This window comes from Colossoma macropomum, unplaced genomic scaffold (genome assembly GCF_904425465.1).
Source record: "Colossoma macropomum unplaced genomic scaffold, Colossoma_macropomum, whole genome shotgun sequence".
NCBI classification, from domain to species: Eukaryota; Metazoa; Chordata; class Actinopteri; order Characiformes; family Serrasalmidae; genus Colossoma; species Colossoma macropomum.
In genome coordinates, this window is record NW_023494807.1 from 14,672,698 (window position 1) to 14,689,919 (window position 17,222).

General features: G+C 38.1%; 1 protein-coding gene across 1 annotated transcript in view; it reads right to left on the reverse strand.

Annotated features, from left to right (window-relative positions):
• Positions 1 to 671: 671 nt before the first annotated feature.
• map6d1 (MAP6 domain containing 1) overlaps positions 672 to 17,222 on the reverse strand; it is a 29,407-nt gene continuing 12,856 nt past the window's right edge. Inside the window, exon 3 of the mRNA XM_036556815.1 lies at positions 672 to 1,246. Coding sequence (XP_036412708.1) covers positions 1,169 to 1,246 — 78 coding nt within the window. The 3' untranslated portion in view covers positions 672 to 1,168. The remainder of the gene's footprint in view (positions 1,247 to 17,222) is intronic.

Below are 17,222 nucleotides of genomic sequence, written 5' to 3' on the forward strand. Positions count from 1 at the left end.
ACGGTGCTTAAAAACTCCAGCAGCATTGCTGCATCTCACCTACTCCATGTCTGTGTTCATAGATCCACCACCCAAAGAACAATCCTCATCTCCAAATGGTAACTTTACAGTATATAGTATAGTAGTGTATATTATATACAGTGCACAGTGTATAGTAGTGAGGTTAGATACAGTTAATATCTGTATCGGTGCTCTGTATAAGCAGATAATTGAAGATCCACTGTCAGTATGGGAAGAAAATTGGTGCATTCCTAAATTATAAACACTAATCATTACTCTCGAAGATATACAACACAAGGAACAATTTTAGGAACCTATTATATTTATTTCAACATATTACATCCTCCATCTTTTAATGTCTATCAAGAACAAATTTACAAAATAAATTATTACCAATGGTGAAATACTCTGCCTTTCCTAATTCAATAAAAATGTAATAAATAATAAATATCAAGAAGTAATTCTTCATTTAATAAAGGTTTAGCAGGGGCTTGAAAGGAGAAGCATACAGTGGAGCATCAGGCTTCCTCGGAGCAAAAGAAAACTGGCTCTTCAAAAGGAGTGAACCTAAACTTACAGATACAAAACTCAAAACACAGATCATTCCAGCCCAGAGGGTGCACATCCACACGCTCACACACGCACAGCACGCTAAAAAGCAGCCATTTTCTCTGTCAAGTGTTTGACACTATGGATTAAAAAGCTTATTTAAACTATTGAGAAACATGCATATTTGAGTTCAGATCAGTACGTGTTCATTCCTTTTTACCTCCACAGTACAGCGCTGCCTCATATCCATCAAAATATTACAGACATTGCCTGCAACAGACATCAAGTTTGGAAACATTCATTTACTTGCATAGATTTCACACTAAGTAGAGTTAACCCTCCTCAGTTGTTTTTGCACACATTTATGAAACGGTTTGGGGAGACAGTGGCCCAGTGTCCAGTCCAGCAATCCATATTTGTTTTGTTAAATCTTTAATCCTCAAACAATCCCTAAGCCTTTCAGTGGCACTGCAGAGCTTCAGTCTCTTAGTAGTTTCTGTGCTGTAACTTTTGAGACATTTCCTAGAAACTTGGTAAGCCGTGTGCTGGGTTGAAGTGAAATCCTATGTCCAGTCTGCTTTCTGTTCTGGCCGCCTCCATACTGGCCAGTCTTGATGGGTCATATGTTGAAGATGCGTGACCTGCTCTGGAACACAGCTGAAGGATTAGGAGACAACTTCGTCTTCACCAGCTGCTCCTGAAACACACAAATAAAAGGCCTCAGCTTTCTGTTAAAGCAACTGAAGATACAGTCCTTTCTTTAGCTTCCCTGAGCTTAAAGTAGGGCTGAATGATACTGGGGAAAAGTCACACTGTGATATTTTATGTTTTTGCGAAAAAATATTGCGATATTAAAAAAACAACAATGAAAAAGTCTGTGCTTAGAGGGAGAATAAAGGCAGTAGTTTAATATTCTGGTTAGTGCTGCATGATACGGACAAAATACCATGGTCCAATTATGTTGCTATTTATTGAAGTTACAATATACCTTCTGAAATATTCAAAACACATTAGTGAACCCTTGATGTGATGTAATAAAAGACTGCCCAGCACTATTTCTGATCGAAATGAAAACTAAATTGTCCACTTTTGTGATATCTGCATTGTGAAGGCCAACAGTGCGACAGTGATTAAGGATATATTGTGCAGCCCTACTTTGAAGTCTCATGAGTCAGTTTAGTGCTGTCATGAGTCAGCCTGGCCAAGCTTATTTTCACAATTTCAAATTATCTGAAGGCCAGGGCTCATGATAAGTTAGCTGAATAACATGACAAACATCAGCACCAACAAAATATCCAGTATGACTGACCTAGACTACTATGCTGACTTTTGGCACAAGTTATCTGGCAAAAAGAGAGATTTTTGTGCTGCTTCAGTATCCGTAAGACACCACAATGCTAATGTCTAATCTCATTTAAAGCTTTACTAAACCTTTGTTCTTCATAGAGAGACACCAACTGAGACCATTCACAGTGGGACCCTGTGTGGACCACAAAAATACAAAAAACAGAAGCAGAAGTGTCTTCACAGTGATTCGATTCAGTTAGGATTCAGTGCATCAACCCACATTTTGCCATGATTTTATGCTGCTACTTTTGGATGATTCAGGATTATAGGGCCTTCAGTGCAGCACAACCACCAAAGTATCAGCTCTGTTGTTAGGAGATTGCAAGTTTGATCATCCATCCGGAAGCCAAGAACATAATCGGCCTGCTCACTCTGTGTGGGTAGGAAGGCACTCCCCTCACCTTAGTGCGATGCAGCCCAAAACAGGCATCTGTTAGCTGATGTAATTGTCAGTTAGCATTCCCCTCCAAGCGTGTTGAGCTGTCCAGTGACTTTGCATTAGCAGCAGTTTGAAAAGAAGCTGTGACGCTTCATGTGACTTGGAGGAAGCACATGCTAGCCTTCACTTTCCTAACCTGGTAGCATTGTGTGATGGAGGGAGATCCAGATATGAGGTGGAATTGGCAATGACTAAAATTGGGTAAAAATAAATAAATCAATAAATAAAATTGTTATTCTAATTGATTATAATCAAGTCTAACATTTCAAAATCTGTCCAGTTAACTGCCTAGTTTCAGTATTACAGGAACTTTGTGGATGTACATGCTGAATGTGTATGATGTTCCTGTGAGGGGCTACTGCAGCTCTTTTGGGGGATTATGCTCTGTGTAGGTGTATAAAGGGCTTTTGCTGGGCTGGTGATACAGTGCTGAACAGGACAGTGCAGCTCAGAGTGCTGCAGTGTGGAGAAAAACACTCCAGACCCCTCCTACACACACATTTGTTCTCTTACACATACACACACATTCTGCACACTCCCGCTCTCTATCCACACGCACATTCCCTTAGATTATTCCTTACATCTGATCTTTGCTTATGCTCTCTTCTTCTCCTGATCGTACGCATTGTGGGAGAAATGGAGTGATACCAAGAGCGAGGTGCCGAGCAACAGAGAGAGGAAAGAAAGCGAACGAGATTTATCGTCCTCACTCTCTCCCCTTTTCTGTAACGTGCATGTGTGTGCAAGTGTGTCTGTGGTTAATGTTCCCCAAGGAAAAAGCCATTATAGCTGAAAAACAGCTCATCAGCCTCGTCCTCTGCTCAGTCTCAGGCTTTTACTCACTCCGAATGAATCCAAAATGCCGGCTATAAAGCAAAAGCCCAGCCTTTAAGTCGGTTTGAGCTGGAAGATAAGCAGGCTGTTTAACTCCAGTCTTCATGCACAGAGCAAGCCCACAGACAACTTCAGAGAGAACTGTGCTCTGTGCTATTAAATGCCTGAAATCAAAACCACTGGAAAACATTTGGGCAAAGAGAGGAAAAGCCACTGTCGGCTATAAACCTAAAACTGGACTGTTTTAACCTCTTTATGAATAAATATCATTGTAATTACAGTGTCTGAAGTATTTCAGTCATACAACCTGTAGGTTTAAACACCTAACACTTTTTAACAAAAAGTCTATACAAAATAATAATAATAATTTCACAGAGAAGTTGCAAGTCTGATTCCTGCTGATGCCACAGTCATTCATAACCAGGAGTCCTAAAGTGCACAAGTAGCCTCGTCCTGTCTGGGTGGGTAAGATGACCCTCCCTCTCTCCTCTATCACACATCGGGATGCCAGCCAATGTTAGCTGATACAGGGGTGGCACCACACCTCCAAAAGCTGTGGGATAAAACTTATTTAAAAAAAAAAAAAAAATAGTGATAAAATGCAACAAGGCCACTGACTGAGTAATCAGAACTACCTGTCAATTCATACTAATAGTATGTCTCTATAAGCTTATTAATAACAGTTTTTGTGAGTTTTTTTCATTTTTCAATGCGAACTGTATGGGGGACCTTGTTTGAAACTGCTTTAAAAGGACTGCTTTGAGAACCACTGCTTTAAAATACATTTCTATTACTGTTGGTGGTATTAATATTATTATTACACAGATTTTTAATTCAAACACTTTTGAGCTTTTGAGCACAGTGAGAGATTCAAGGAATAACCAAGACACAGAAAATAAAGGAATCAGCAACAAGCCTAATAAACCTGTTTCAACTAAAGGCTCTATTTGAGTGCTTGTGCTTACAATAAACAAAGTCAACTCTTTAAAAAGATGGTCTGTGTGTCTAGTTGACAGACTAAGGCTACACTTGACAAGGTCTTGTAGCTTAAATCAAGTGTCATTTCCATTTCCTGTGACATTAGATCTTCATTATGAAACAACTATTGATTTTCTGTGTCGCACCCTTTTAGAACCTGACCTCATCAACCCCTCTAGTATGATGGGCGTCAAGGTAAAAAGCTCTGACAGAGCAACAACACATTTCCTCCCAGACAACATTGTCAGCGATCTCAAACTGCTTATCCCAGCATACACTCCCAAAACAGTCTACCTGGGCCACCTCAGCTGCACTTAGACACGGTGTCTGAGAGGGCATACGGACTGCATCACATTAGGCCTCAACAAATCATTCAGTGACTACATGAGGTCAACTTATCATGGAAGAGAGCACTTCAGTTAGTATGAAAAAAATGCTTTAAAACAGTGGTTCTCAAATTAGCCCCCCAGCCACTGCACATTTTTGCTCTAACCCAGTTCCAGTTCTAACACACCTGTACCAGGTATTCATTGTTCTTAATGCCTTGGGAGCTAAGATAGAGCTAAAATGTGAACTGTGTGGGGGACCTTGTTTGAAACTGCTTTAAAAAGAAAGACTGCTTTGATAACCACTGCTTGAAAATATATTTTTTTAAAATAAGGCTGGCCTAAATAATTTGAACACTTGAGTATTCATTTGTTATGCTGGTATTCATTTTTCTATTTAGTATTCGGAAGCTCTTTTTTTTTGTAAAGCTACAAAAACTGTTGCTTTGACTACAAAACAGCAGCAAAGGCCTTAAAAAGATCAGGACTTTAGACTGTGTTTATGTTAATGTGTAAAGTCTTTAATAAGCCCTTAGTTAACACTAGTTAGTTTCATAGTATCATTATACTCATTTGGTGGCGCCACAACTCTGAAAGTTATGTCTTAACTAGTAACTACTAACTAATATGTATGTCACTCTAACATGATAACCTGTGCTACAATGATAATCTATAAATGTGCTACAATGAATGCCAGTAGCTATTTTCTGTTTATTCTTTAAAATTTCCTTGACAATCAAATATGGAGATTTTCAGGCCAACCGACAACAGTGGCAGCTGCTGAGTCTCACTGAACCAAACTTCATTTTAGCTTCACGTCTGGAGTTAAAACCAGGGTCATCAATAGAGCTGTAAGTAAAATCAGCACATAGCATGTTTTAGCTGAGTTCACCAAAAACTGGTCAGGTCATCGGGTCATGTTTTTGGTCTTCTTTGTGATTTCTATGATGTTACTGCTAGTTTTTCCAAAACTTAAACCTGCTTAGAGGGAGGTGTAAATATTTAGTAACTACTAAGCTCAGCATAATATCTAGTCTGTGGTGTAACCCACTTTGATTTAGTAATGCATAAATGTGAACTTAGTAAACACTTGATGTTACAACTAGCCTGTGTTTGAACTTGCTTAGAGCTGGTGCAGCCAGATCCAGTTATCGTTAATGTATGGAAAACATTATAAATTATAGCTGCTTTAGTTGAATGCATCATAAATTCATGCCAGGCATCCACATCACCTCTTCCCAGGGCCTGACAAACTACACCACTCTCCACAAGGCTACTGAAGCTAAAAGAGCACAGAGGAATGTGTGAGAGCACTTTAAATGATCAAAAAATTATTAGAAAAATGCTCAGTACAAAACCTGCAATAAGAGGGTGGTATACCATGGAGGTATGACATGCTTGTTGAATCATCTGCCTTACATTTCAGTTCATTTGCAGTGTACGCCATTACTACATCATTGCTGCCTACAGGTTATAACAGTGCTGAGATTAAAATTTGTATTACAGATCATAATGAAACATAAATATTACTGTTCTAAGGCTGATTTGAAATATGAGTACTCAGGTACTAGTTTGTAAATACCAACGAGTATTCATAAATAATCTATCAGCTAAAAATCATCTAAAAAGTTGCCCTTTATATCACACTTCATTATAATGCATCAAAGGAAACGGTCCAAATTACTTGGTACATGACATGTCATGTCACTGATACATGACAGTGATGATACAAAGGATGGTACAGTAATTGCTCATGTAACTTGTGCGATGAAACCTGTTACAAAGCATGTGATTTTTACTTCTAATTTTTAAGTGTTTCCATTATTTTGTTTCTCCCGTGTGAGCGTGTTTAGCCAAGAATGAGAGAGAGAGACAGACTCTTCCATTAACTTCATTGAACTGCCAAAGTTAGGATTAATTTAGTCTTAAAATCTACATGTACCATTTTGACTCAGGCTGATGCATACAGCTCCCTCCAGAATTATGAAGTAAATAAAATAGATTAATTTGGTGGTCACCCTTACATGACTGTCAGAGACTTTTTTGATCACTGCTTTTAATCCGAATCTCTGAGGCCCTATTAATACCAGGTATTGACATCCATCTAGAGTGATCTGATCTTAAGTGGACAGTGAGACACACAGCCATTTACACCTGGCATTTCCATGCGCCTCAAACGCGTCTCTAGAGAACACTTCGGATGAGATTTCATGACTGGAGGAAAGCGTACCACACATTTACTAAATCAAGATACTACTAAAACTAATACATACTAAGACTCTCATGTTTGTTGTCAAACAAAGTTGTCCCACGAGTCTTTGTTCGTGTAAGGGCTGTTACAAACAGGAGAGGAGATGGAGCAAAAAGGAAAGCAGCCGCTTTCATTGCTGCTGTGATAACAAGGCTGATTAAGTGGTCCTTTGGGGCTGTCAAGGACTCATTAGGACACTTTAGCATTTAGCAAATGTAACTACAAATGTATCGTGCTCATATGTGTCTCTGACCGCCTCTGAAGCTTGTTTGAGTGATCAGATTATGGGTGTCTCCAAGTTTTTGTTCAGACAAGCAGCTCAAATCCATTTTTTTGGCTAATCTGCTTTAAGTATCACAGATTTTCAGCAGTCTGAACGGCCAAAAGCCACATGAAATCTGACTTTTTTCCAGTTGGATTCAGTCTACAATTGATGACTATATTTGGATTTAAATCAGATTTCTGGACTTGCTACTCAAACTGACCAGCTAGACTAGATTTCATGTGGGTTTTATTTTCTAACATCTGAACAGTCTAAAAATCAGATTTGCCCTGCTGTGTGAACAAAGCCAAGAGCGCATGACCCCATTCACACCTGTCATTAGCCCACTTATGACTGGATCACCCAAGATGCACCTGACATGTATCTGAAAAGGCAGGGTTTTTCTGTTTTGACTGTCTGGTCGCAACATGCATTGATACAGTGATTGTTATAAGAACAGTTACTGTTGGCTTTGACAGTTTTAGTGATTGACCTTCGTCAGTTCATTACCTGTAAACAGTGGATACCACTGAATATAATTTGACACTGCATTTGCTATACTGACCATCCAATGTGTTTGGCTTTTTCAGTCATTTTGCAGTTTTGAACACTGATCTAGGACAGAGCTATCGGATCTGGGAAAAGGATTTGGGAGAAGGATTACAGAAATAAAATTTTCCCTTTAATCTGTTTGTTTTTTTTTCTTTTAGATGCTATGTGCTGTGAAGTGTTGCTCAAACAGGATCATTTCAAATGTTATTTTTTTTTAAAGAAAAACAGCAGAGAAAACATCTCTCCCAGAGATGTTTAGACTTTAGACCACTTTAGCACTGGTTCTACATTCCTACATAAATAGTAAGGGTCACAATAATGGACATAATGTATTTGTAATAATTTATCCTTCATTTCATTATGTGAAAGGAGGTGCTTCAGATGTGGTGCTTCACTTCTGAATGACCTCAGCTGTTACTGCTCTGTCCCACATATACACAGCAGTATGGTCATACTGACATGCCAAATTTTTTTGGACTTTTTTGACATTGTGCAGCAGTGCAGTCCATTTGGTTCATTTTCCACTGTAGGCTTCAATGCTGTGGATTTGTGCTTGGCTTTTAGGTGCTGTTGTGAAGGCTGTAGACTTTTCAGTCAGTTACATCTATATGATACCGCCCAGAAATCATAAAAAAACATAATATCACAACACATCTGGAGGTTTTTTACAATACACAATATGTCACGATATGTTTTTGGACATTTGATAAGCTAAAAGAGACAGGGTCAGAGAGTAGGGCCACATTTTAAAAATATGACCAAATGTTATGAATATGTTCTGCGTATTCAACATTTCATCCATTTCATTCTAAATCCAATTAAACAGGACAATACATACCTCTTTTTAATCAAACAGGCAGTTAGAAAGTGGTTTTTACAAAAGCATATTGTGACATATTGTGATGTAGTTTATCACAACAGTGATAAATATTGTCATACTGCCCAGCTCTAATCATAAACTTCAAAAACTTCTGCTTTTGAAATAACAGTAGAAGTAAATCGGTGAAACTAAATAACTGATTACATGGATAGAAAAAGGCATTACTAACACCATGGTATGTACTGCCATGCATTGCATATTATGGGTGATACGTTGATATGCTTTGGATGTACTGTTACGCAGTCGTATACAAAAAATCTGGGCTTCCCTGGTCAAATGATGTGTTTTGTCGATTTTCTAAGTGAAAGTAAGTTAACACATCCTCTACAGTGAACGCACTTCTGCACACTTTAATACACCATAACTGTTTATCTGCTGAACTTACCATATCGGAAAAAATACAAACACTTAATGTGGCCTGCGCAAAAGTTATGGCATATTTCTTTTTTCTTCCAATATGTTAAATTTTGCATATGAATAGAAATTGTTTACTAAAATTTGCAGAAAATGCCATATTGAAGTGTGTTCCCTGTAGATGATGTTTTAACTTATTTTCACATAGAGAATCAACAAAATGTAATTTGTAAAGTGATCAAAATCTTGCATTCAGTTGTATTCAACAGTAAAAGAATGTTAACCTTTCACACTGTTGTAAGCCTGGTTATCATCTTGTGCGGATGAATGTTGACAAGTTGGGCAAACCAGCAGGGAGAGCTGGAAACTGCCTGAGCTGCGCAACATTAGCTCTCACCCTAAAAAAAGCGAGGTGGTGTCAAACCCTTTTCGAATGATTTGGGGCAGCAATGAATCAGCTGTCAGCATTCACCAGCAGCAGTGTGTCAGACAGCCCTGCAGCTGCTTTTATACTGATCCAGTACGCTTTCACAATTACGTTCACTTAAGCTGTTCCTCGTAAACCAGCTTCACCAAAACGGTTTCACCAAAAAAACATTGAGACTTTGTCTTTGTCCCCTTTAACTCACTAAAATCTAAAGCAGTAGCAAAGCATGCTTTTCCATGTTGGGCACACCTTTCAAAAATGGTTCTTCAAGGGTTCTTTAGTAAAGAAAATGGGTCTATATAGAACTCTAAACACTGAAAGAACTATGTGCGGGATTAAAGGGTTCTTTGCATGGTGAAATGGTTCTTCAGATTGAGAATGTGCTGTAGATGGTTCTATGTAGAACCTTTCTGAAAATGGTTCTGTATAGCACCAAAAAGGGTTCTTCTATTGTTATAAGCTTGACATCGTAATAATAGCTGAACCCTTTTTGGTGATATATAGAACCTATTTCAAAAAGGTTCTATACAGAACCATATGCAACACATCTCTGTCAATCTGAAAAACCATCTCAGTAGCAAAGAACCATTTAAACTTCGGGTGTTCATGGTTCTATATAAAACCACTGTCTTTACTAAAGAACCCTTGTAGAACCATCTTTTTGCATAGTGCATAGTTGGATGGATCAGTATATGAAATTAGAGCTTTCTGGGTGTTTCTGCTTTCTATCACTATGTAAAAGTAGCATAAAGCTGCTTTATTGTTGGATGCACTGACAGTACGGAGTTAGAATGCAATTCACATTGCTAAGGGCTTAGTATTGAGAGTAACAGTAAAAGGCATCTGAAGTGCATATAAGTATATTCCTATGCTTTCATTTTCTTACTTAACGTATTACTTTGTGAAACTAAAGAAATGTTTACAGCTTAGCCAGATCATGTTCTTTACATATCAAAATAAATGCAGTCAAGGACAGCGTTGGGACACTTGCTCAAAAAAGTAGTCCATTACAAATTCCTAATGACTTCTCTCAAACTGTAATGGTATTGTTTTACTTATCAATTCCTGGGAAAAGTATCCAGCAGTCAATTTATTTAGAAAGAAACAGCCAATCACAGTGAATCCATGTAGCTGCACAATTTAAAAATTCAGTGTTTTTTAACACCTTTTTCAGACTTTAGCATGTCAAAAAAAAATACAGTTCCGTCATATAACAACACACACTCTCAAATACAGCATGTATTGAAGTATTTGTTTTATTCAAGCCTATTGGTATGACCCTTACACAGCCTTTTCAGTGTGTTTATCACTTGCTGTCCTCTAGTCCTTCATCAACGGTCAGTTTAGACCAGAGCAACACTGTCGGCTGAATATTTTTGGTATTTTTGGCAGACTCTTCTGAATTATGCAATATTTAATATACAAGATGACAAGATGTTTTTAACACAGTCTTTAGGCATCATCTTACAGTTTAATCAGAGACCCACCGATCTGACCTTTAACAGTTCTTTAACATTTAACATTGGGTATCAGCCAATATCAGCCTCAGCACAATTTGGGTAAGACTACGTTACTCTATCAATTCCTATTACAGTACAATCAGCTCATTTTAGAGTGAACATAATGTGACATTCTGGACTGATATGTGTTGTTCTTCAGCCAACTTTTCCAAAATGATCATTTCATAATGACCATCTAATGACTGATTTGATGATTTGTATAACAGTTACTTTAATAAGTGACTAAATCACTTCATTTTTTATTATATGCATAGTATTACACTCTCTGAACAGCTTTAGTTTTATTGAACGTCTTAAGTGAAATAACCCTTTATAAGGTGGTGATTTCCTTCTGCTCTCTCTCCTTTGAATGAGCTACCATTTCTGCTCCAACGTCAGTTTTGAACCAGAAATTGCAAGAATGTGTTTAGTACACAATTTTGGTGGCAAGACACAGAAAACAGTCTCTAGTCATGCGCTCACATTTGACATGCCAGTGTTTAGATGAAAAGCGCAAGTTTAAACAGTGGAAACACTGCAGACATTACACGGTTTGTGCTTCCTCTATTAAACAGTTCAACACTGCAGACTTTAAAACCACTTTGTTATCTTCTTAAAATGCTCCTCACAGCTGCAAGTTAATGACCATTTGAAGTGCTGCAAGATGATGTCCATTTGAAGTGCCTTTAGGACAGTGAAGTAAACCAAAAAAAGGAAATAAAGGATCAGAACTTGATCGAGCTTATTCAAACCCTCCCTAAATTTAATACCTCTAATAGTAAAAAAAATACAACATTTTCAGACATTTAAAGACCTGAAAGACTTTATACTATTTATAAGGATCAACCGGAACCCTGCAAATGATTTAAAAGGCCTGTCAGTATCCCTACCTTCAAACAAGACACAGCTAGCAGCAGAAACAGTTCAAAAAGACCTCAAAATAAAACCTTTATGAATAAATCTTAATGTTCCTGAACTGACCTGCATAGGTGAGTTTGATGCTCTCTCCTTTAGCATGCAGATCTTTATCCGTTATTTTCATACTATCATGATTAAATGCTCTGACAGATTGTTTGCAAAGTTTATGGCACTTCCCGCCTCAAGGTACGCTGGTAATATTCACAGCCACAGTCCGCTGTCACAGGTAGCACACATGCAAATTACATACATGAATAATCTATATAGAGGAACGCTGTGTTTTAAATGTATTGCACATAATTAATATTGCTTACATGAGTAAACATTAATAACTGTATGTAAATGTAATTACAAGAATTTAAATTGTAATGTGTTACACTACTTTGTAACAGGAACAATAATTGTAATTTTTTGCCTCAACAAATAACTAACTAACTTATTTATTTATTTATTTAATTATTTATGCCTTGACAAAAGACAATATTAAAATAGCCACTTTTCTGCTAGTGTTGGAGACAATATTAGACCTGCAAATTTAGTAGACCTTGCAGTTCTACTTCAGCACAGGCAGGTTCTTTTTCCTAAAATAATGTCCATTGTGGTCATTTCTCTAAGCATTATTTTGGTTCTTCCTAATCTCCTGTTCGAGAGCGAGGCTGTGCAAACAGCTGCAGTGTGTCTCTCTCGACTGGCTAACACACATCACAACGTACAGCAGATGGCAGAGGGAGGAGGCAAGGCTCTATCTGTATGCGCGCGTTAAACCCATGGGGATGACCAAAAGGATGTCAGCTGTCACGCAAGCCGCTGTACAGCTAGTATGAACGACACAATGCACCCCAGGAAATGATTTCTATCTGATGTACAAGTTGTGTAATGAAGGATTAAAAACATTGACAGACTTTCATAACAACCTGTAGGTGCCGTTGAAGCACTACATTGTGCTATAGCATTAGTAAGTGAGTAATTATAGAGCACATTTAAAACCAAAGGGCTGTACACATCCAATAAACAAATATATAAACACAAAACGTACAATGCACAAATAATCACAAACATGCATGTAATTCAAAAAGCTAAACATAAGTTTTCAATCTTGCTTTAAAAACTGAAACTTACTGTCCAATGTTAGACTGTTCCAGAGTCTTGGCGTTACAATTGGAAAAGGCAAAAAAAATGCGGAACAGCCAAGAGCAACTGATCTAAAGAGCTCAGGGACCTGGAACAGGAATAAGGTTTTATTAACTCAGAGATAAGAGAGTGCAGCTCCATTGAGGGCCTTAAAAACAAATAAAAGATCCTTGAACTGGACCCTGTAATGAACAGGGAGCCAGTGGAGGGAGGCTAAAACCAGAGTCTTATGCTCTTATTTCTCAGAGCCCATGAGCAGCTGCATTTTGCACTAAGTGTAAACGAGCCTTATTAACATTGTTTAGTCCATTGCAGCAATCCAAGCGAGATGAAATGGGGCATATATAACCATTTCCAAATCCTGAGGAGTAAGAAATTATTTAATTTTGGCAATTGACCTGGAAACTAAAACCACACCATTTAAACACCACACCAAGGTTTCTGACCTGAGGTGTCACATATTCTGCCAATACACCAAGATTTTTAGTAAGCTAAGAGGAAACTAAGGAACTGAGTATTATCAGATTTATAGATGAAAACATCTGAAACCTGTTACCTTGAAAGCAAATGTGCCAAGAGAAAAAGGATCAGCCACTTTTGCAGCTCATCAAAAACAACACATCTGACTATCTTGAGAGTCTTGAGAGTACTCTGACGAGCAAAGACAACAAGCAAATGGATGAATGACCAAATCAAGCCTCACCTCTCACTCAAAGCCTTGATAACCTGAATAGATGATTGAAGCTCTTATTTTGGACATATCATAAGAAGAACTAATTCAAAAGACTGTTATGCTTGTAACAGCTGAAGGTAAAACAGGGAGGGGACAAAGAGCAACCAGATGGATGGAGACAATCATAGGAATCATGAATAAGTCATTAAAAAGCCTGAAGACCCAAATAGATGAGAGGATATTGTGGAGAAACAATTGAACATTCAATAGTGATTATATTAGCTAGCTAAACGATTAACTAGCTTAAAATACAACACAATTTGTAAACACAGTTTTCTTATGAAAAATATACCATCTGCTCATCCTGGAAAGCTATTCACACACAGCTTGTTTAGTGAATAAGCATGTTAAAATGTTAAACCGGTTAAATGATGCTCTAGCCTGAAGAGCTAATACACTAATCTACATATTTATTATCATATCACTTATTTTTAGCTATTGTTTGCCACTTATTTTGGCTCAAAATTATGGGCAGACTTAAACAAAGTTGGTGAGTAGTACCTCAATTTGTCACAGACAAATGAATATGTGAATATTACAATATATTCATTTTTACGGCCCTGATTGCATGTATTAAACAGAAGTCCAAGGCACTACCGGACAGGCCTTAGAGGAGTTGGAATGACCAAATAAGGGTCAATATCAGAAAAGCAAGCCATATTGAGGCTGAACAATCAAAAATGAAAAGGTGTGTCTAAATCTACCATTTAAAGCAAAAAAATCACTGGTGAGTTTATAGCAGACCACAGAAATCTACAGCAGAATATGACTGAAGGATGGTGAGTCAAAAAAAAAAAATCATTTGAACAGATCAAGAACACCAAGCATAGTTGTGCAAGAGAAGAATACACCAGTATAACCTCAGTGGGGTCACACAGGGATGCTAACTACTGTAAAGGCCAGGTTACAACTTGCTAAACACTTGAGCTGCCAGAAGAATGAGCCTGCTTGTCTTTACTGATGCTGAAGAATAAATTTTGAACAGTGAACAAAAGTAGACTACAAGTAAAACTGCTCACAAAAACCCCAAGAACTCTACAGACGGTGCTTCACCTGGCAGCAGGAAAATAACCTGAAAACACACTATGAAAGCATCTGTGGAGCTTTTCAGGGACAAACAGTGACAAGTCAATCACCTGACAGGAACCTCACCGGACAGGTAATTGATTTACAGAAGACAAGATTGAAGGCAAAAAGCCCAGAAACGAGGCGGAAATGAAGATGACTGCATTACAGGCCTTGGCACTGAATCAAAACAGAAGACACAAAGCATCTGCTAATGGCAGCCTCTCACCTGTACACATAATATGAAAATGTTACCACCAATACAGCTACCAATTTTACAACATAAAACAAGCCGTTTTTTAAGAAATCAATGTTTATTGCTGCCATTTTCCCAGATACTGATAAACCTGTGTAAGAAGTCATATCTTCTTGTGTTTTGTTTTTTCACTTTTGTGTGTGTTTATGTACAAAGAACAATCATAATTCATTTTCCATGACCATTTTCCTAGCTGTCTTTTTCTCTTAGATAAATCTATATCATCCCTTTTCTGATTGGCTGCCCTGTATCGCGCCTCATTCAATAGACAGTCCAGGCTGAAACACTCCTTATAACATCAACATAGATGGCCATGGCTAAACTGCTGTAGGTTGAGTGTACCCTGACCAGCCACTTGATTAAGTACACTTACCGTGTATTTACACTCTTTGTCCATTCTATCAGCTCCACTCACCATATAGGTGCACTTTGTAGTTCTACTGTAGTCCATCTGTTTCTCTGCATACTCTGTTAACCCCCTTTCACCCTGTTCTTCAATGGTCAGGACCCCCACAGGACCACCACAGAGCAGGTATTATTTGGGTGCCAGATCACTCTCAGCACTACAGTGCTGGTCTCAGGGATGCTGCCCACAGGATGCTGTTGGCTAGATGTTTTTGGTTGTTCTCAGTCCAGCAGTGACACTGGGGTATTTAAAAACTCCAGCAGCACTTCTGTGTCTGATCCACTCAGACCAGCGCAACACACACTAACACACCACCAGTCAGTCAGTCACCAGTCAGTGTCACTGCAGAATGATCCACCACCCAAATAATACCTGCTCTGAGGTCATCCTGTCCTGACCATAGAGAAACATGGTAAAAGGGGGCTAACAAAGTATGCAGAGAAACCGATGGACTACAGTCAGTAATTGTAGACCTACAAGTGAAGCTGATAAAATAGATGAAGAGTGTAGATACAAGTTAGTGGTACTTAATAAAGTGGCTGGCCTGTGTATATGTATATGTAAATTCACTGGATTTTGTGACATCACAAAAACCATACATTTAAAACAGGCTGTTGTAGCTTCATTTCCATAAATGGATGGCTAAAGAGTGAACGGCACTCTCTTTATCAACTCCAGGTCAAACTGTTTTGTTGATTTTCTAAGTGCATATAAGTAAACCCATCCTCTACAGGGAACACACTTAAATATGTGTTTTTTCTGATAATTTTCATGCACAATTTCTAGTTATTTAATAAGTTTAATATATTGGGAAAAAAATAAAACATAAAATATAAAAATGTGCTAAAACCTTTGCATAGGCCACATTTTGGGTTTTACTGTTTCCAATATGTTAAATTCAGCCAATAATCAGTCACACTGCATTAAAATACAGGAGAGTGTTCTCTGTAGAGGATATGTTCACTTATTTTCACTTAGGAAATCAACAAAACATGTCAACTGACCAGGGGCACCCAAACTTTTGCACACAACTGTATTATATCAAACATTTTAATTTCAGAGAGACACCCGTTTTCAACTCCAGTCCTGTGACGTCCAGCCCCGCACAGTTTCAAGTATTCCCTTCCCCAACACAACTGATTCAACTCATCAAGGTCTAGAAAATGAGCGGGTAAGTTGGATTATGTGTGTTTGGGCAGGGGAGCAGTGCAGGGGGTCCTCAGAACTGCTGTAATGGGTCAAATCTCCCACAACACTGACAATATATTAAGTACCTTTGGCTGTAAAGACCGTTTCACTTTTAAGAAGCAGATAGTTTATTAGAAAGCATTATCTCCAGGACGAAAGCTTTCATTAGACAGAAATACTGCCAACTGCCAAATATACTTCAGTCTGTGGCTTATTAATTTAGAAATGATACTATTGCTAAACACCTTACTGAGATTGCATGATCTTTTACATTGTTAAAGCAATCAGTGCTCAGTAATGGAAAACATATTGCAAAACAACCCTCTCAGCAGTGTGTGTGTGTGTGTGTGTGTGCCTGTTTAATTGTGCTAATTTCCTCTGCCCATCACCCACTGGTCTCTGGGGTGCAGAGGGCGAAATTGTGCGAGTCAGTGTGAGATGCAAGGCTGAGTGAGTGAGAGAGATAGTGAGGCAGCAGGGTTCGAGCAGCTGCCTCTCTCCAGTGTAATTAGGAATAAATGAGTGCCATTTCCTCCTTTCGGGCTGCACTAACACTTTCCCGGCTGTACGAAATGCAGACTTGCTTAAAATACTGAAAGTTAAGAAGAGACATGCAAGGTAACCTTTTGTTTTCATGCACCAAAAAATGGAATGATTTACCTGGAGAGACTAGACAGGCAACATCAGTACATCATTTCAAGAGGCAGCTAAAAACATATTTTTATCAACCTTGTTTTTCATGATTTTCTTGTTTTTACTTACTTTCAATACTAGTATTGCTGTATTTAATTTTTTTATTTTTTTTAATTGTTTAATTATTTATGAAT